At 41.8% G+C, this 21,160-nt stretch overlaps 1 protein-coding gene across 2 annotated transcripts in view; it reads left to right on the plus strand.

Annotated features, from left to right (window-relative positions):
- COLGALT1 (collagen beta(1-O)galactosyltransferase 1) overlaps positions 1-19,462 on the plus strand; it is a 32,572-nt gene extending 13,110 nt beyond the window's left edge. Inside the window, exons 7-12 of one of the 2 annotated variants that reach the window (XR_008917437.1) lie at positions 2,253-2,329; positions 2,423-2,529; positions 3,546-3,678; positions 5,082-5,209; positions 7,045-7,230; positions 16,245-16,380. Coding sequence is in view for 1 of the 2 variants with exons in the window: in XM_001368802.5 (XP_001368839.2) it covers positions 2,253-2,329; positions 2,423-2,529; positions 3,546-3,678; positions 5,082-5,209; positions 16,245-16,451; positions 17,771-18,038 (920 nt within the window). In the remaining variant the exon portion in view is untranslated. Of the gene's footprint in view, positions 1-2,252; positions 2,330-2,422; positions 2,530-3,545; positions 3,679-5,081; positions 5,210-7,044; positions 7,231-16,244; positions 16,452-17,770 lie in introns of those variants that run through there. The other variant, XM_001368802.5, reaches the window with a different exon arrangement.
- The last annotated feature ends 1,698 nt before the right edge of the window (positions 19,463-21,160 follow it).

Below are 21,160 nucleotides of genomic sequence, written 5' to 3' on the forward strand. Positions count from 1 at the left end.
GTGTATTGGTTCTAAGGCAGAAGAGTGGTAAGGGCTAGGCAATGGGGGTCAAGTGACTTGCCCAGGGTCACACAGCTAGGAAGTGTCTGAGGCCAGATTTGAACCTAGGACCTCCCATCTCTAGGCCTGGCTCTCAATCCACTGAGCTACCCAGCTGCCCCCTCCCATACTGACTCTTAATAGTATCAACTACCATAGAGAGGTCAGGGAGAATGAGGATGGAGAAGAGGGCAGTGGATCACCTGGAAGGAAGCATCCTTTGAGCAGAAAGGAATTGGACTGCAGAGGCTGAGGAGAGATGAAGGAAGCCGAGGGCATACGAGCCCAGAGGGCAGACCCTTCGTTGGAGGTGTGTAGTAGTTTGGCTCCTGCTGCTGGTTCCTATAGATGTCTTCCTGTTCTGGCTAGAGTCCAGTCCATAGCACAGGCCAATGTCTGTTCTCCTCCTCACATTCCTTGGGAAAGGTTCACACTATGCCTTTGTCCTGACTCCAGGCACATGGCGATTGGCGGAAGTCAGCTCAGCTTTCAAAAGACTGGGCTCCTGTCCCTGGGCATTTTTTGTGAGGAAGGCAGTGGCTTGGGGGCCCCAGGCTCCCCTCCATATAGCGCTCCACCTTGGCTTTTCTGCCCCAGCCAGTTTGCTTCTCATCCTCTTGGCTGCCCCTTTGCTCACCTCTGCTCCCTTCTGTTCTCCTCCTCCGTGGAGATTCCCCAGGCTGACCTAACCTGATCATGATAGCCCTTTCCTTTTCTCTCCAATATCCCTATAGCATGCACCCCAAATGATTTCCCCTGTGAACTGCTTTTTCCATTCCATTGTTCTTATGGACGTCTCTTGTGTGGTCTCCTGTGCACGTGGATCCATTTCCCTTGTTTGTGCTGATGTGGTATGAGATATCCATATGTGTTTTGGAAAGGGAGTCCTTGAAGGCAGAAATTATCAGTGTGGGAGTTTGTGGTTGTTGGCTTTGAATCCTATTCCTGACAGTCTGAGCCTGGGGCTATCATATATGCCTCTTAAAAAATTATTGGAGGACAGCTGGGTGGTTCATTGGATTGAGAGCCAGATCCAGAGATGGGGGGTCCTGGGTTCAAATCTGGCCTTAGACACTTCCCAGCTGTGTGACCCTGGGCAAGTCACTTGACCCCCATTGCCTAGCCCTTGCAACTCTTCTGCCTTGGAACCAATACACCATATTGATTCTAAGGTAAAGGTTATAAAAACATTTTTTATATATTACTTAATCACTTTCCTTTCCAAATATAGTATTCTCTCCTTCTCTAGCCCAAGAGCCATCCTTTGTTTTTATTTACTTATTTTTATTTTATAAATTTATTTTTATAAAAGATTTCTAAAAGAATGGGGAATAAATCTGGCCTCAGATACTTCTTAGTTGTGTGACCCTGGGCAAGTTACTTAACCCCAATTGCCTAACCCTTATCATTCCTTTGGTCTTAGAATCAACATATCAATTCTAAGACAGAAGATAAGAATTTAAAAAGAGAAAAAGAAGGGGGAAAAGTCTGCTCACCAAATCCAACTAACATATCAATGTCTATGCAGTGTTCTGTACCCATTGTCACCATTCCTGCAAAGAGGGGAAGGAGGTACTTTTGCTCATCTTTTCTTTGGGGCCAAGATGGGTCATTATTGTTCTCTTTTCTCCCTTCATAATACACTGTGTGTTGTTTACCTGGTTCTTTTTATTTTGATCTGTTATCAGTTCATACAACATTCCCTTCCTTTCTACTATTTTTCATTTGCTGCTTCTTAGAGCATAGTAATAGTTTATTGAGTTCATGGACCACAATTTATTTAGCCATTCCCCAGGTCAGACAGTCAATAAACATTTATTAAACATGTACAATGAGCCAGGCATTTTGCTAAGAAATGGGGTTACAGATACAAGAAAATTCCTGTCCTCAAGGAGCTTACAATCTGATGAAGGAAAATAATATACGAGAGGAAACTGAAAAGTGGAGGATGGAAGGAAGGAAGGGTACTCAGCTGGGGAGCATGATGTCCTAAGGAGTAAAGGGTAGGGAATGAAATGAAGAAACAATTCTCTGCTCTAACACCCATTGAGAGCTGTTCGGTAACTGATGGTCCTGATGAGTATCAAGGATGATGTAGTCTTGAGGATGATGAAGTTTCTTGGGTGTGTTGGTGATGGGCATCTACTTTGTTTCCAATTCTTTGATACTACAAAAGATGCCACACACATCTTTTATCTTTTATTTTTCTGTAGTAAAGTACCCCCCAGTGGAACCATCACATTTTACCTCTGTCCAGGCCAAGGTACCTGATAAGATGGGCTTTGATGAGGTGAGAATGGTTGCTGGGCTTGGGAGGAGGAGGGCAGGGAGAAGGTAGGAGGGGGCTTCAGGATTTGACCTTGGCTTGTGTTTGGCCTTGTAGGTCTTCATGATTAATCTCAAGCGGCGACTGGACAGACGTGAGCGTATGCTAAGGACTCTCCATGAGCAGGAGATTGAATGCAAAATTGTGGATGCAATAGATGGAAGGTGAGTTCCAGTCTTGAGCATCCAGGGGACCTGGGGAACCCTGGGTCAGAGCGGGGACCAAAGACCAGAGTGGTTCTAGGAATATAGGATATCGCTGTGATGGGCTCATCTTGTGATGAATACTCTCTCTAAAGCACCATACAGAATTCCTCAGCCCTGGCATTTTGTATGTGGGGCAAATTCTACCAGGATACCCTTCCACAGGAATCCCAAGTCTTACTTTGTGGTGTAGAGTATGCTCGACACATCCTGTACTAATTCTGTGGGAGGGGATTTATGTTCAATCGTCCTCCTTACTGGGCAGATGCACAAAAGGGAAATTCTGGGCAGCTTCTGGTGGGTTCACAGGAGTAGCTAGTAGCTTAGAGTGCTAGGCCTGGAGTCAGGAAGATTGGAGTTCAAATCTAGCCTTAGTTACTTGCTAGCTGTGTGACCCTGGACAAGTCATTTAACCTCCATTTGCCTTAGTTTCCTCAACTGTAAAAACAGAGATAATAACAGCACCTACCTTGGAAGGTTGTTGTGAGTATCAAATGGGATGATATTTGTAAAGTGTCTATCACTATATAAAAACTTATTCCTGGGGCAGCTAGGTAGCTCAATGGATAGAGAGCCAGGCTTGGAGTTGAGAGGTCCTGGGTTCAAATCAAATCTGTATGATCCTAGGGAAGTCACTTAAGCCCTTACCACTCTTCTGCCTTGGAGCTGATATGTAGTATCAGGAATTCTGGTGGGTTTAAAAAAATAGCTTATTTCTTAGGTCTTGATCAATGACACATGTAAAACCCAGCAGAACTGCTCATTGGCTAGGGGAGGAGGTAGGGGAGAGGAGGGGAGGGAAAGAACATGAATCACGTAACCATGGGAAAATATTCTAAATTAATTAAATAAAAAATTTCAAATTAAAAAAATCGCTTATTTCTGTCCCCTTTTTCCCATGGACTATCTGCGGCTGGCTCAGTCACCAACGTAGCCTCGAATGACTTAGATAGTGGTTCTGTCCATTTTCTTTCCAGAGCCATGAACACGAGCCAAGTGGAAGCCCTGGGGATTCGGATGCTGCCAGGTTATCAGGACCCCTACCACGGCCGCCCACTCACCAAGGGAGAACTGGGCTGCTTCCTCAGTCACCATCAGATCTGGAAGGAGGTGAGTGCCAGTGGAAAGGGCTCTCCCCGCCTCATGCCACAGCATCTCGAATGAGAGTTTGGCCAGATGGCACGAGGGTTTCCACAGCCCCACCAGGCATGACAGGGTGTTTTTGGCCTCTAGACCAGGGTGGAGAAATAGGGGAATGGGATCACTTTCTCAGAGGACTTCAAGGACTTGTCCTGTGGAAGAAGGACTAAACTTGCTGGGTCTGGCCTCAGAGGACGCAACTGGGAACAATGAGTGGAAGTTGGAAAGGGTCCAATTGAAGTATGATGTCAGGATGTACTTCCCAACAACCAGAGCTGTCCTATGCTGGAGTGGGCGACGTGGGGAGGGAGGAAGTTCCCCCTTGTGGCAGGCTTTGACTTGCAGGCGAAGGATGTTATTTATCTATAAGAGCTGCCTGCTTCTGAGCTTCCAAAGTCTAGGAGGTGTTTGTGGTTATTTGAGAGACGGCAGGGTGAGTGACCTGAGCCAAGAAGGAGGAAGAAGGGCACCAAATAGCAGCAGGTCTTGGGTATGTGTACAGACCTTCTATCCTTGGCCAGAGTGACTAGGTGGTGCTGGCTGGGCCCAGGTCAGGGCCGGAGCTCCTCTCAAAGCTGAGGCTCTTGGCTGGCTGCTTTTCTCCCTGGTGGGATCCATCAGTCAAACTCCTGAGAAGTGATTGAACACTGGCCTTGGGAAACAGAAGAGGGTCAGTGGTGGGGAAGGACCAGGAGAATGATCATTAGAATGGTGTCTAGAATAAGTTAAGTGGAGGTTAAGGGCCTCTGGGATTAGTAGGAATGACTCTACCTTCTCTTTGGGGACTGGGGGGAAGGTGAGCCAGCTAATTAGATCCCTCACAATCTCAGCTGCCTCTTGGACCATTAGATTTTGGGGTGAAAGAGACAGGAATTGTCTGTATCTGTGGCCAGCTCTATTTCTGTTTGCCAGACTGATACCAAAGCCTGTGTGTGATGGTACCTCTCTGGGTTTGTCTGTAGCTTAAGTTTATCCTGGAGAGCGTAGGCATGTGCATGGACTCGTGTGCCCCATTCTTTATCTCCAAATCTGAGCATTTCTTAGGTCTTGATCAATGACACATTTAAACCCAGTGGAATTGCGCATTGGCTATGGGAGGGGGGTGGGCGGAAGGGAAGGAAAGAACATCAATCATGTAACCATGGGAAAATTCTCTTAATTAATCAATTAAATTAAATTTAAAAAAATTTGAGCATTTCTGCTGCATGCAGAGTTAGGAGGCAGCATGGGTGCTTGTGGGGGAAGCAGGTTGGAGCACAGCACCTTCCTGGGGGTGACCACCAAAAGGCTCTGAGGTTCTCTTGTGCTGGGCACTTGGGGATTCAGGCTTCCCATTCTCCCTCCTCATGGAGGCCGCCTGGTTTCATTGTCAGGTTGTGGAGCGAGGCCTGGAGAAATCTCTTGTGTTTGAGGACGACCTCCGCTTTGAGATTTTCTTCAAAAGGCGCCTGATGAATCTGATGTATGACATCGAGGAAGAAGGTCTGGAGTGGGACTTGATGTGAGTACCAGGGCTGGAGCTCCCAGCGGACAAGGCTCAGGGTCTCGAGCTTCCAGTCTCCCAACCCAAGCCTCTCTGGTGGCTCCGGAGAGCAGATGGGCTACTTGCTCACCTTCTCGTAGGAAGGCCTTGTGACTGGGCAGGGGATGCCAGTAAACATCACAAGGTTGCATGGACAAGGTTCTGGGTTCTTCTGCAAGGAAGAACCACTCAAAGGAGATCCTCTTGGCTCTTCTCCTCTAGGACTTTGGGGGAGGAGCAGGTTCCCTCTCTCTGCTTAGGAGGATGGCAGTCTGGGCTTAGGAACTGTCCCCCAAACTTGGAAACTCTTCTTTGCATGTCTGAGTTATAAAGTAATAGACTTAATTTTTATTAAAAAAAATTTTTTTTAAATCCTTACCTTCTGCTTTAGAATCAAGACTACATAGTGATTCCAAGGCAGAAGAGTGGTAAGGGCTAGGCAATGGGGGTTAAGTGATTTGTCTAGGGTCACACAGCTAGGAAGTGTCTGAGGTCAAATTTGAACCTGGGACCTTCTTTCTCTAGGCTTGGATCTTTATCCACTGAGCCACCCAGCTGCTCCCGATTCATCCTTCTGTAGTGTGACCTCTTTGGACTCCATCTAGAATAAGGGATTCATGGCTGGACCTCAAGATAGTGAAGGGTCTTGAGTTTGTTGTGTGTGTGTTAACAGAGGATGCTGGGGATGTTGAGCTTTACGAAGAGAAGAAATGAAGAAATGGGGGCGGCGGGTGATAGGATAGTCTTTAAGTATTTGAAAGGCTGTTTGCCATGGGAAGGTAGAGACTAGACTTCTTCTGTCTGACCCTGGAGGGCAGAGTTAGGAACAATGGGTAGATGTTGCAAAGGGACATTGGGGTTTGTGTTATCCAGCAACTTGGGGAATATAGATAAGAGCCCAGGAATCAGCTAGAAAGACCCTTTGGTGGGCAGCCACAGGGTCATGCACAGAGAGGAGGCTCTTCTATCTTCCTATGGAATCCAGCAATTCAGCAGCACTCCTAACAAACACAAACAGAAACTTAAAAACCAAAAAACACCACAATAAATAGTCATTTTAGATGAGGACAGTAACAATGTATTCCCTTGTGGGTCTCCTTCCCAACTTTGTTTTGAAGTCTGTATTCATAATCAGTTTATTTTGTCCTTTATCCATGCTCTCTTTCTGGTTCTGCTTTGTTTCCCCCCATGGCTTCCCCCCCCCCACCTTCTTAAAGTCTTTCATTATTTTAGTACTTATGTAGATTTCTGACTTTGTGACTGGTCCATTTTCTAATCCACCTGTACCTTTTCACCTCAGATATTGTTTTTCAGCAGATCCTCCCAAGCATCCAGCTCATGCTGCTAGAGGCTTTTCTTTGGTTATTTTCCTTCATGGATACCACGGAAACACTCGAGTAGCCCGTCTTCACTGTGATGATGTGGCTAGCCTCTTTCCATTTATGCACTGTCCATCTATCATCCCAACCTGTTTTCTTTTTGAGTCATATATGTTCTTGATGCTGTCTCTTATGCCACTTCTTCCAAGCTGGTCATTATTGGTAACATGCCATTTATATTCACCCATGTGTTCTTTCATAGCTCTTGCGATCACCTGTAGTTGTGATTTATGTATTCCTAGCCATATAACTATAATCAAGAGAACACTGGTATTTAAAGAGCCGGGTGACTTCTCAAATGCAGTGTAACCCAATCATTTACAATTCATTTCTGGACCCACCTCTGTTCATCTGCAGTATATGCTCAAGATATATGAATTGATGAACCACCTCCATCTGGACAGTATGCATTCTTCATCCACTTTGTTTTCATAGTGTGGATTGCTAGACTAATCCTTTTTTGAGTGGCTGTGGATCTCGTTGAGGAGGCACTGGAGTGTTCCAGGGCTCGATGAATTCATCATGATATCATCCACAAACAGGAGCATCGGGAGAGCTTCTCTATCAATAAGGAATCCCTCTTCTACTTGGGCTTTGCACAGGACATCCTCTGTGACACAGGTGAACACCTTTAGTCTCCCTATTTTATGCGTTAGTTGATGTTGATACTTAGGTCCCTAGACAAATTATCTCTATGGTCTCATTTTTCATAGAGGTAATAGAATATCTCATATAATATTGTAACATATGCAAGGGAGACAGCTTGTAAAAGGAGAGCCTTTAAGGCCTCAGTTTGCTCAAATTAAAATTAAAAAAAAATCAATAAGCAATAAATACAGTATAATACTATATTCCCTATTCCTGTAATGCACATGACTGTAAAGATGTGATCTAGTATAGAAAATAATTAGGGACGCTATCTATTTTCTTCTCATCAGTTATGCCATGGATATATTTTTATTCTGTTCTCATAAGAAAGTAGACAAGTAGTTGTTGATCTCTTCTTGCTTCCTTCTTTTGATATTAGTACTATCTATAGCACCACCATTCTTCTAGAACTTTTCCTCTTTAAGAAATCTTTAAAAAGTGATTCCTCTAGCATTTGTAATAATTGTGTCACATCTAGCATTTGGTCTGGTCTTGGACTTATTTTCAAACTTCATCGTTGTAGGTGCCATTGTTATTTCCATGAATCAATGGTGTACTGAGGTGGTGAAGTCTAAATGTGCTGGTTATTTTTTAATTACAAAGAATAGATCACTATAGAGATACTTGCAGATCTCCCCATCTATTTGTTTTTCTCCCTCTAGTTCCATTTATAAATGTCAGTAGGATGTTGCAATTTCACTGAATTTCATGTCAAACTTGCTGTAGGCTCGACTTTCCCTCTTTTTGCAGTTGTTTTGAACTCAAAATCATGCTCTTCCATGCTGTTTTGCAAATAAGTTTGTGCATTTGTCTCGTCATATCCTTGTCTGCTCTATCTCTCTGATTGGCAGGGAAATCAAGTATATCTTTTGGCTGAAGTATCTGAATTCTTTTAGCCTCCTTGTTGTGGGGACTGCTTTGCATCATTTTGAATGTATCTCAAATAGCAATAGAGTCTTCATCTTTACTTTGGTCTATTTCCCATTCAAATTGACAACATGTTTAAAAATATTGGTTAAAAAAAATCTTGGTTAGAGTTACTCTAATTGCATTTAATGTTGTCTTCTCATCTTTATCCTTTTTTTTCTAATTTAGTATTGGTTTTTACTATTACCCCAACTTTAAAAAATTTATGGATATATTTTGTTTTGTTATCACTTAAATTTCTCCCAGTATCCTTTCCCTTTCTATTATAAGAAAGCCATCTTATAAAACAAGGAATGTTATAGAAATTGAAAAGTGAAAAAGTTTACTAACTTTTTAATGATTTAAAAAAATTTACTCATGATTTATTTGGAATTTAGTGTATGATGTGATGTGTAGAGCTACATTCATGTTTCACTCACCTATAATCTAATTTTGCCAACAATATTTATTGAATAATGATTACTTTCTCCAATGTTTAGTATTCTTGGATTTGTTTTTAAAATATTCATTAGATAATTAGCTTTATTAAATCTTTGCTCTGTTCCATTCAACTATCCCTATTTCCCATTTCCTATGATTTTCAGAGTAATTATTTTTTTGTGGTATATTTTTTTTTGAAAATTTTATTTAATTAGTCAACCCAGAACATTATTCCTTAGTTACAAGAATCATATTCTTTTCCTCCTCTCCCTCAACCCTTCCCACAGCCAACTAGCAATTCCCCTGGGTTTTACATGTGTCTTTGATCAGAACCTATTTCTATATTATTGATGTTTGCACTAGGATGATCATTTAGAGTATATATCCCCAGTCATATCCCCATCAACCCATGTTATCAAGCAGTTGTTTTTCTTCTGTGTTTCTACTCCCACAGTTCTTCCTCTGAATGTGGATAGTGTTCTTTCTCATAAATCCCTCTGAGTTGTTCAGGATCACTGCATTACCACTAATGGAGAAGTCCATTACATTTGATTATAACACAGTGTATCAGTCTCTGTGTACAATGTTCTCCTGGTTCTGTTCCTTTCACTATGCATCCATTCCTGGGGGTTGTTCCAGTTCACAAGGAATTCCTCCAGTTCATTGTTCCTTTGAGCACAATAGTATTCCATCACCAACATAAACCTTTTGTGGTATATTTTGAAATCATCCTTCATCAACTTTTTTTCATTGTTCTAATTTATATTTTCACCAGTTTATTTTTCTGCATCAATTTCTTTACTGCTTTTTCCATTTCTATAAAGTAACCCATTAGCATTTTATTTGATATTATGAGTCTAAAAAATTAATTTGAGGGGTGTGTGTGTATGTATGTATGTGTATACACTTGGGTGTATCCATGATCTCCTTGATAAGGATACTTCCTTCACTGATATAGATTATAGCCTTCCACAACTTCTCATGCTTTGTAATTTTGACTGAGTTTACAAAATGACCAAAAAATTATACTTTTCATGAATGCTTCCTGAAGACTACTATACATGGTGGAGATTTTCCTCTAGTTCCTTTTGTATCTTGGAGATGCTAATGTCTGGTCTGTCTAGATGTTGTCTCTTATCTAGACCCACCTCATTTTTGGTATTTTCAAAGAAATATTTTCGTGCCTTTTGTTTTTACATCTTGATAATTTTTTCAAATTAAAAATAATTTTTATTGCAACTTTTTTTATTTTACCTCGCCTACATTTCCCAATGTATCACTTTGTCCATCTTCTCCTAGAAAGCCATCTCTTATAATAATGAAGAAAAAAAGTTCCTCCCAACTAACCAATATATGGTAAAAGTCCATCATTATGTGCAAAGTTCCCCATCCATGGTCCTCCATCTCTGCAAGGAAGTGGAGGGAAAAGTCTTCTACTACCCCTTTATTGAGTCCCAGCTTGGATATTCTAATCCTACAACATTTGGTTTCAATTATTTTGTTGTTCTTTCCATTTACCTTATTGAAGAGATTATATATGTTGTTTTGGTGATTTTGCTTACTTCTTTTTTCATCAATCCATATGTCTTCCCAAATTCCTTTGTATTCATCATATTCATAATTTCTTATATTATAGTAATATGCCATTATATTCTATTCCACAACCATTTTAGCCAATCCCAATTGATGGGCATTTGCTTTGTCCCACAAAAAGAGCTACTATAAATATTTTGGTGTATATAAATAGGGTCTTTCATTTTGACAGTGATGTCATTGGAGTAATATGTCTAGAGGCATCACACAAATTTCAACCCTTGCCCCACTGCCTATTAAACCTTCCCTGTGATAAGGAAAAATTATTAAATAAAATGTATAATACATAGACCATATCTGATGGAATATATACAATATTCTATCCTAGTAATCTGTCTTCTCTGCTGGGGTGAGGTGGGGAGAAGGTATATTTCATTATCTACTCTCCAGTGCTATCACTGATTTTTCTTTGATTTTGGTTTCTTCAGATTGATCTTTTCATTTTCAGTTAATAGTCATTGAATATTTTGTTCTTTTGGTTTTGCATATTTCACCCTACATCAGTTCTTGCAGATCTTCCTATATTTTTCTATATCCTTCATATTTACCATTTCTTACCACTATTACATTCTTTATATTATTTTTTCAATTGTTGGGCACCCATTTTGTTTTCATCTCTTTGTTAGTACAAAAGTGATGCTATGGATATATATATATCTCAATCCTTTGTTTCTGTCTTTTACTTCCTTGGAGATATATGCCCAGTTCTGGGATATTTTTTAATATCAGTTTTACATATCCTCCACAATTTATTTTATGCCACTTGTCTAGTACTATTATCAAGGGTGTCGTGTTTCAGCCTACTCACCCTCATTATATCTCTGCCTTTTAACATTTTTTTTTCACTTAATAAGCATTTATTTTTCTCTTTCACCTTTCTCTCACTGGGGAAAAAAAAAAGCAAAACTCTGTAACAAATATGCAAACTTAAGTAGAACAAATTCCCACTTGGCAAAGTTCAAATGTATATTTGTGTATCTACATATATGTATATATTTGAGCATGTGTGCATATATTATTTTATATGCACACACATATATAAATTATATATGCAGAGCACACACACACACATATTCTACATCTTGAGTCCTTCACCAATAGAATCATGGTTGGCCACTCCATTGTTTGGCATTTTAAGTCTTTTAATATTGTTTGTCTCAAACTTAATACTTACATAAATTGTTCTTCTGGTTCTCTCCACTTCACTCTAAATCAGCTTATACATATCTTCCTAGGTTTCTCTAAAAAGGTCCCTTCAATTATTTCTTATGGCATAATAATATATTTTTTTAAACCCTTACCTTCCATCTTGGAATCACTACTGTGTATTGTTCCAAGGCAGAAGAGTGGTAAGGGCTAGGCAATGGGGGTCAAATGACTTGCCCAGGGTCACACAGCTGGGAAGTGTCTGGGGTCAGATTTGAACCTAGGACCTCCCATCTCTAGGCCTGGCTTTCAATCCACTGAGCTACCCAGCTGCCCCCCATAATAATATTCTATCAGGTCATATACCATAACTTGTTCAGTTATTCCTGAAGTTTCCAGTTTTTCATGGAGAATTCAGTCTTTTTCTGTTTTATGCAACAATGGTTAGATTTGACTTACTGTCTGTATTTGTAGCTACAATTGTTATGGGAATGTGAACTGTAGTTCTGTAGTCATAAGTTATGATTGTTTCTTTCACCAAACCAAGCTTAACAAAACTAAATACAATTCAAAGATCTTTTCAACCTTTTTTACCCTTTTGTTTGTCTTTTTTTACCCTCTTCTAGTTCAACCAGAATATTCAGTCCTTTAACCACTATCATATTGTATTTTTTAAAATCTTTTATTTTTTTGGAGACTTAGTCTCTTATACTGTGTGATTATGACTATTATCTACTTTTAAGCACCTTGTCATTCTGTTAATTGTTAAAAAGTTTTGCATCCCACTGGCATCTCAAGCTCAGCATATCCCAAACTGAATTCCTTCAATTTCTCCTAAATTTGTTTTTCCTTCTGACTTTAGTATTTCTATTCATGACCTGTCATTTACCCTGCCTTCCCATGTTTGTAATCTTGGAGTTACATTGGACTCTTTGCTCTCTCTTACTTTTCCCATGCAGTCACTTACCAAGTCAGCTCCATAATATCATTCTTGTTCATCCCTTTCTTCCTTGCCCTATTCTTGCAATACCCTTGCTCCCCTCCTTTCCCTTTCTTATTTATACTTTCTTTATTTTTTATATTTATATTTATAATATATTTATATTTTATATATTTTTATTTATATTTTGACATGCCCTTGCAGCCCTTTCCTGATCCACCTGATTGGTAATGATTGTACTCTTTGGACCTCATACACCACTTTGCACTCCCCCAAAAAGGGAAGAAAATAGAGCCTATAATCTAGAGGCCAGTGATCTTGATGCCAACTCCTAGAAAAATTCTAGAAAAGATCATAAAGGGATAATTGGTGAATATCTAGAAAGAGATGCTGTGATGATGACTTTCTCAAAGGCAGGCTATGATGGAATGACCTTACTTCCTTTTTATGGCAGTTAACAAACTCATTCTTATGGAGAAGACAGTTATGTAGATGAGATAGTAATACAATTAAGTGGATTCAGAACCAATTAAATGGCCTTTCCAACTCTCAGATTCTGAGATTCTGTTGAAAACACTGGCAATTATCATGTGTAATATAAGCATCTATATTTGTCTAATTTCCCTGCTGTTATTTAAGCTCCATGAGGGCAAGGACTGGGCCTTATTGTAAACTTTGACTCTTTCCTAATACCTCATGGCCTTACACACTTTTCAGCTAACCCAGGGCAAGTCACTTCACCCCAATTGCCTAGCCCTTATCCCACGCTTCTGCCTTGGAACTAATACTTAGTATTGATTTTAAGACAGAAGGTAAGGGTTAAAAAAAGAAATGCTTATTGAAAAAAAAAGTAAAGGTTTGAATGACAATATCTTTTTTGTATTTATATTACAAGAATTTATTTTTTATTTTTATTTTAAAATTTTTATTATTTAATTAATTAAATTAGAATATTTTCCCATGGTTACATTATTCATGTTCTTTCCCACCACCACCCCCTCCTGGAGCCAATAAGCAATTCCTCTGGGTTTTACGTATATCATTGTTGAAAACTTATTTTCATATTATTGATAATTGCACTAGGGTGATCATTTAGAGTCTACATCCCCAATCATATCCCCATTGAACCATGTGATCAAGCAGTTGTTTTTCTTCTGCATTTCTACTCCCACAGTTATTCCTCTGGATGTGTATAGTGTTCTTTCTCCTAAGTCCCTCAGAACTGATAATACCTTTTTGATGGCTCTAGCTTATCTTAAAGGTATCCAAAAATCTGCATCCATGAAGGATGTAAATGCAGGGACAAAATCCCAGGACTTTTGAGGGTTGGTACTTTAAATGAAGGTTGCTTGGTGCCACTAAGTGCTCTCTCTGTGAGTTCCTGAATTTGGCAACTAAGGCTTCTTCAAACAAGGCCACTCCACATTTGCACTAGAGATATAAAAGGAGAGGGCAAAAGACTAAAGGATTTATTAGAAGATATTCTATCCAGCCATCCAAGACCTCAGAAGGACCAGAGATGCTGTAGTTCCCTAAATAGACATCCAAATTAGAGTTATGGAGCAGTAGTGCTAAAGATGTCTTCCTAGCTTCTCTCGTTACATGGGAAGAATTCTGTCTCCGATGCACAGACATGCTCTCTCCTTTTTCACATGCCAGGATGGTGACAGGCAAAGGGAGGGCATTATCAGCTCCTTCTGCTCCCAGCTTAATACTCTGGGGTCTTTGAGCACATAGAAGATTGGAATATTCTCTGATTTACTCAATTAGCTAATAGGAGATATGGAGGGTGTAAAGAGCTCACTTAGGAAGATCTTATTGGAAAAGAGGAAGAGACCTTCTTTGCTGACTTTAGAGATAAAGGTAAAAAGAAAGGAACAATGAATGCTTGGGGAAGGCTATATATCTTCCTCTTGAATGGCCTGATTAGTGCCAGGAGAATGGTTTTGGGTTGTTCTCTTGGAGTGAGAAATCAAAGGATTTTATGCACGTGCTTATGGCTTCTTTTCCTGCTTTGGTATTCTAATTTTAATCATTCTAGCTAACATTTATATGATGCTTACTATGTACTAGCCGCTATGCTGAGTGCTGGGGGTGCAAAAAGAGGTAAAAGAGAGTCCCTTTCCTTAATGAATTTAAAACTAAATGGATAATAAGAGTTAACTTTTCACTGGGTGTTGCGCATTATGCTAAACTAAGCATTTTACAGTTATTACTGCGTTTGATCTTCACAACAACCCTAGGAGGGAAAGGCTATTACTATCCCCATTTTACAGATAAAGAATCTGAGGCAAACAGAAACTAATGAACTTGCCCAGCAGCACACATGCAGATTCTAATAAATATTATTAATATAGCTGTGCATAAATGTATACACACACACACTCACACACCACACACACACACACACACACATATATATATATATATATACTGTAGCAAGCAAGATGGACTCATTTATTTCCCTTGGCATGAGAAAGGAGAATGCTTAGAGTACTTGTAAAACCCTAAAAAGCAAAGCCACATTCTTATACCCAGAAGAAGACCTATGTATGGGGGTAAATCTTGGAGTCTCTAGAAAACCCAGGTAAGTGGGAGATTGTTTACTCATGTGCCAGTCCAGACTCCCAAGTCCGGTGTTCTGGGCTCTAGGCCAGATTTATAAATACGATCCAGTGGTTGTTTTGGGAGAAGTATAAACAGAATCAAAATTTTTTTGAAAATGTTATCTTAGGAGAACCAGTTCAGTCCAGAAGGCAGCCTGCCATGGTGAACTGGAGCACTGATTTTTTGACTTAGGAAGATTTAGTTTCAGGTGGCAGCTGGGTGGCTCAGTGGATTGAGAGTCAGACCTAGAGATGGGAGGTCCTGGGTTCAAATGTGGCCTCAGACACTTTCTAGCTGTGTGACCCTGGGTAAGTCATTTGACCCCCATTGTCTAGCCCTTCCCACTCTTCTGCCTTGGAATCAATATTGACTCCAAGATGGAAGTTAAGGGTTTAAAAAAAAAAAGAAAGAAGATTTAGTTTCAGATCTCGAACCCTCAGTTTCCTCATCTATAAAATATGTTTAATAGTAGCTATAGTACCACCGAGTTCTTGTGAGGCTTATATGAGTTAATGTGTTTAAAGCATATACCTACTGTTGTTATTATAATTATTTGGGGACCTACAATTTTCTAGATGGAAAAAACTCCCTTTCCGAAGTCAAACTGGCAATTGCTTTGTGACTTGAAGTCTCAGAAAGGTGTCTGGGATACTGAGATATATTTTTTAATCTTAATTAAAATTTTTTTTATTTAATTAATTCATTTAGAATATTTTTCCATGGTTACATGATTCATGATTCATTAAAAGACCTGGTCTCAGGCATACAATCTGTCTCCTGTTAGAGGCAGAATTTGAATTCAGGTCTTCTTCATTCCAAGACCAGCTCCCTTGCTTTCTCTCCAGGATAACATACTGCCCATCACTATATTAATTATATAATAATAATGGATAACATGGAAACCAATAATAATGGATAAATAATAAATGGAGCCAAGCTTGGAGAAGATAATGACACAGACCTGTCTTCTTGGAAGGCAGCCGAATGTGGCTGTCAGATACAGTTACTGTGTTGGCTGTTTTGGTTGCACTGTCTAGTCCCAAAGTACTTTGTAAAAGCTCTGAGCTGGAAGGAATCGGGAACATCTTCATCCTCTTAAAAGAGGGAGATGGAATGAGAGGTGGGAGGATTTGGGAGCGCTCTACCCAATTCTCTCTCCCTGCAGAATTCCACTGCCAGGATTTGGTTTCAGTTACTCAGGCAGGTTCACACCTGTGCTCTCCGGAGGTCCAAGAGGCTCCCTTCTCCAGGCGATGACTGAGAGTTCACTCTGAACAGTTTCAGCTTTCTTGGTTCCTGCCAGGGACTTAAATGCTTTCCTGGCTCCGGGATGGGGCCACTTGTCTCTCTCCAGCTATGTGGGCAGGAAGCGGATGCAAGTGGAGCACCCTGAGAAGGCGGTACCGCATGTTCGGAACTTGGTAGAGGCTGACTATTCCTACTGGACCCTGGCCTATGTCCTCTCCCTCCAGGGAGCGCAGAAGCTGCTGGCTGCCCAGCCTCTCTCCAAGATGCTGCCTGTGGACGAGTTCCTGCCGGTGATGTTTGACAAACACCCCGTGTAAGTGTTGGGGCAGAAGGGGCTGTAATGGTCCTTATTCTTGGGTTTCAGCTCCCTCATGAAGGAGCACGAGAGGTGGAGCAAACTTGACTTTGCTGGACATCTCTATGGGGTACTTTTGTTCTGGGGGTTTCTGCCAGGCTGGGAGGACGGGGCTGTGCATTTCCCTAGTTCTTTTCTTTGTGTGGGGGGGCAAAGGGGTGGGAGGATTGTCTCTGGGGAGATGGGGCCATGACTTTCTTGGTAGGGAAAAGTAGGGTCTCCCTGCTGGAGGAGATAGCCTGACTTCCAAGGTTATTTCAGTAAAGTGAGAGGCTTGGAAGAGGACGGGGTCCCCCAAGAACTTGGGAGATACCTGACTAGTTGGGATATTTTATCTCAATCAGAGCCCAATCCTAGGATAACCTTCTGTGCTACTACAGAGGTTTCTTAGGGCAGACTGGGATGGCTGGCTGGCTGGCCCTGCAGTTCTTCAGCCCTGAGTTTTCCCACAAGGATGTGTCTGATAAGAGTATATCATTTGAGGGCAGCTCAGATGAGGGCTCAGTGGATAGAGAATGAGACCGGGAAATGGGAGGTCCTGGGTTCAAATCCAACCTGGGCAAATCACTTATCCCCCATGCCTAGCCCTGATTTTAAAACAGACAGAAGGTAAGGGTTGTTTTGTTGTTGTTGTTGTTGGTTTTTGTTCAAGTATATCATTTAACTTGATTCCTGATTACCCAAGCTGGGGTTTGCCCTTCCCTGGGGACTGGTGCTACCATCTTGCAGGGTTCCTGTCTCAGGTGTAAAGATTAAAATTAATATATCCAGTACTCCAACTATTATATTTAATATTATTTATTAAAATCAACTTAGAACAAAGGGAAAGTAAAATCTAGAGAAACCTAGTCAGCTATTCCCTTCCTCCATGCTGGTCCAGCCAGAGAGAGCTTCTCGGAGAGTCAGTGGGGCCAAAACTGAAACTGAATAAGAAATTAACCAATGATGCAGTACAGGGAAAGGGATAAGGGAATTGTGGGAAATGTAGTTCGGGGCATACATTCTAAATAATCCACTGGGATCAAGGAAGGGGCCACTGTAGATCTGGAGTATCTAGGACAGAAGGAAGGGGCTCAGTTTCCCCTTGGTAATCAGGCTGGAGGAAAATACAATATAGGGAGGCGAGAAGATGGGCAAAGTTGGGACAAGAGTAGTGACTCAGGGCTGATGGAGCTCTGAATACAGTGAACCCTCAGGGGAGGCAGGAGGAGGAAAGGAGTGGGGGGCAGTTCAGGGGAGGTGCTGGCTCGGCCTTTAAAGAGACATATTTTCTGTAGCTCTGACTACAAAGAACACTTTGAGAAGCGAGACCTGCTGGCCTTCTCAGTGGAGCCCCTCCTCGTGTATCCCACCCATTACACGGGAGACGACGGCTACATCAGTGACACGGAGACCTCTGTGGTGTGGAATAATGAAAAGGTGAAGACAGACTGGGATCGAGCGAAGTCCCAGAAGATGAAGGAGCAGCAGGAACTGAGCAAGGAGGCCAAGAACTCAGATGTTTTACAGTCCCCTCTTGACAGCACAGCCCGAGATGAGCTGTGATCCCACCAAGCTGGGTTCCAGAAGCCCTGAGGGTCTGGCAACTATTGGAAGCTGGGGTGGGCACAGCAGGGAGGGAGGGAGAAAGGGATCTGGAATGGAGCCCAGGCCACGGGAAAGGAGAACCTGGCACCGGGATGGCACCCCACTGGCACCTCAGGTTCTGGGGAGACGCCTCCCAAGATTATAGGAAGAGGGAAGCATGGTGGCATGGGCGCATAGTGGGAGCTTAATAAGGATGTAACAGATTGATCCTGCAGTGTGCCCTCCTGGAGAATGTTCTCATCTTCCTTTGCTTCATGATCTTGGGATCTGAGAACCTGGAAGAGGATGCCTGTGAAGAGGTTTGGTGTATTTAAAAAAAATCAATCTTTTTGAGGTTTCTCACACCAGGAAAAAACCCTGCAGAGACCATTTAGCCTCTGAGCAGTCAGGGGGAACAGGGCCTTCTCCAGCTTGCAGCAAAACACATTTCCACCAAAGTCTGCCATGGGTTCTTCTAGTCCTGGAGCTTTTCTGAAGGTCAGAAAGCCTCCTTTTTTTCAGCCAGGCTTTGACCCCTGGAGGACCAGCAGGATGCTGGCCTGTCAGCCTGATTTTCCGCCCTGGCATTCACCATTACTCAGGTGACCCTTTTGGTCTGGCTCAGGTATAATATAGATGCTTATTGGAGGATGACTGGGTTGCTCTGATATGAGGGAGTTGTCCAGCAGGCCTTGCAGCTGGCAGCATGGCTGAAGGGGACCCCTCTGGGGGAGAGCTTTGGGCAGTGGCACCTTCCCACCCCCTCTGCCCTCATGGATTTATGGTGACATTGTTAGCTTGTGACCAAAACCATCTTCAACTAAAATTGAATTTCTGCTCTATGAGAAAAAATTGGTCTTATCATTGCCAATGTCTGAGATCCTTTGTAACTTTCGGTCCTATGAGCCTCGGTTTCCTTTACCCTCCTTACTTGTAGAACTGGCTCATTTTTTCTTTTCTGGGGGCTGCCCACCCTCTTCTCTCTGCTCTCAGCCAGCTCAGCGGAACAAGGTGATCCGAGCAGAGGCTTCGTTCATCTACTGGTTTCTAAGATCTTAGAGGGGAATGGTCTCTCTATTTTTTTTTTGCCTGTTTCTTCACTTCTCTGTTACTTGCTTAACCTATCAGTCACCAGAAATTTGGAGGGTGATGTTCTCTCTGGCCTTTTGAGTGTATGGCCCTTCTTTTTGAGGCACCTGGTGTGCCTTTCCACAAACCCCCACTCCCACTCCCACCTTGTCTCCCTGTCAGCCCAGATGAATGAAACAGTGTTAGACTGGGGATTGCTTGCTTTTCTTGCAAGTGATTCTTTTTTTGTACAGTATTTTTATAAATGTTTCATTGTTTCTGTAAAGTTAAAAGAAATAAATTGCTTTCTTGCTGTCTTCTTTTCTTGGAATAAATGTTTGCTTAAGGAATTTTATTAGGTGGGATTGTCTAGGGCTAGGCTTATGGAGAAGAAATAAAAAGCAGCAGTCAATAAATATTAAGCACCTACCATATACCAGGTACTGTACCAAGCTCTAGACAGAGAAAGAAAATGGGGGCAGTTAGGTGACTCGGTGGATAGAGCTCCAGGCCTAGAGTGGGGCAGAGCCAGTTCAAATGTCACCTTAGACACTTCCCAGTTGTGACCCAGAGCAAGTCACACCCCCAGTTGTCTAACCTTTATTGCTCTTCTGCCTTAGAACTGATATTTAGTATTGATTCTAAGACAGAAAGTAAGGGTTGGAAAGTGGCCACTTCCCCAGGTGGAGGGGCAGGGAGTCATGGTATTGAGAAGAGGCTAATGGTCATTTTGATCGAGGGAGTGATCGTGGTGGTGGGGATGAGATTAGAGATGACTGCTTAGTCCAGTGGGAAAAGATTTGAGAGAAAAGAGCAAGTAGTCAGGTTATTTCATTTGGGGACACAAGCTTGAAGCAGGGAGAACTGAAGAGAAGCCATTTACAGAATAAAGACCCTACTCCCACCTACCCCATGCAATAAATGAAAGTCAAATGACTGAATGTAATATTAATAAAATACTGTGGTCGCCATTATAAAATCAACTCTCAAATCAGGAGTCTGTCAGCTCTCAATAATGTAATTTTAATTTAAAAAATGGAAATATATGAAAAAAGGGAAATGAAGGAAGGGGACAGAAAATCTCACCTATCTAGAAAAATACTCTAAGCTGAAATCTAAAGCCTGCCAAACTGATTAAGCTGCAAAGCCCTTGAGTGCTGAGAGAGAGAGAGAGAGGAGGAAAGACAGAGAGCTGGAGAGACAGAGACAGAGCAGGAGAGACAGAGAACAGAAAAGAGAGAAAGAGATGGACTTGGGGAGTGGTTTCTATCATCACACCCATAAGGAAAGGCTGAAGCTCCCCCTAGACATCCTCTACCCTATTTCTTTGTTGCTTCTTGCTTGAGCCATTGCAGTAGACTGTACTTTCCGATTCACCTTCCACAGAACTGCCAAATTGACATTCTCCAAACACTCATCTGACCATGTCATTCCAATATTCAAAAATCTTCACCAGCTTCCTATCCTTTCTAGATTAAAATCGAAACAGCGTGACAGTCAAACCTCTCCACTACAGAACTCTACCTTTCCTATTTTAATTCTTACAATTGACTTATTACATTATTACAAACAAATTATTCTATTACATAGTTGCCCCCCTCCCCCCATTTAACTTTTTATTACTCTAATACCATTTGCCTGTCCATCAGGCTGCCCAGGATGTTTCCCTGGAGATGATCCTGCATCTCGTGCCCTCCACGCCTGGAATCCTTTCTCCTCTCAACCTCGCAGACTCTAGTTTTTGTTGAAGTCCAGATGAAGTGCTGCTTCTTAAACCTGCCTTTCCTGGTGTGCCTGCTGGTTAGGAGTTCGTTCTGTTGGAGATGACTGTTCACATAGCATTAACTTATCTGTACATGCAGTATTCCTAGCAGAAAGTCAGCTCATTCTTTGATGTCCAGGACCTGCTGTTTGAATTTCTCTGGCAAGGACGGTCCAGGTCATTCCAGAGCTCTTTCCCATGCTAGATGAAGGCAAACTCTTCTTCTTGGTGCTGCAGTTTCCTGCTCTCAGTCTTCTTTCCTTCTCCACTC

Source organism: Monodelphis domestica, chromosome 3 (genome assembly GCF_027887165.1).
Source record: "Monodelphis domestica isolate mMonDom1 chromosome 3, mMonDom1.pri, whole genome shotgun sequence".
Classification (NCBI taxonomy): Eukaryota; Metazoa; Chordata; class Mammalia; order Didelphimorphia; family Didelphidae; genus Monodelphis; species Monodelphis domestica.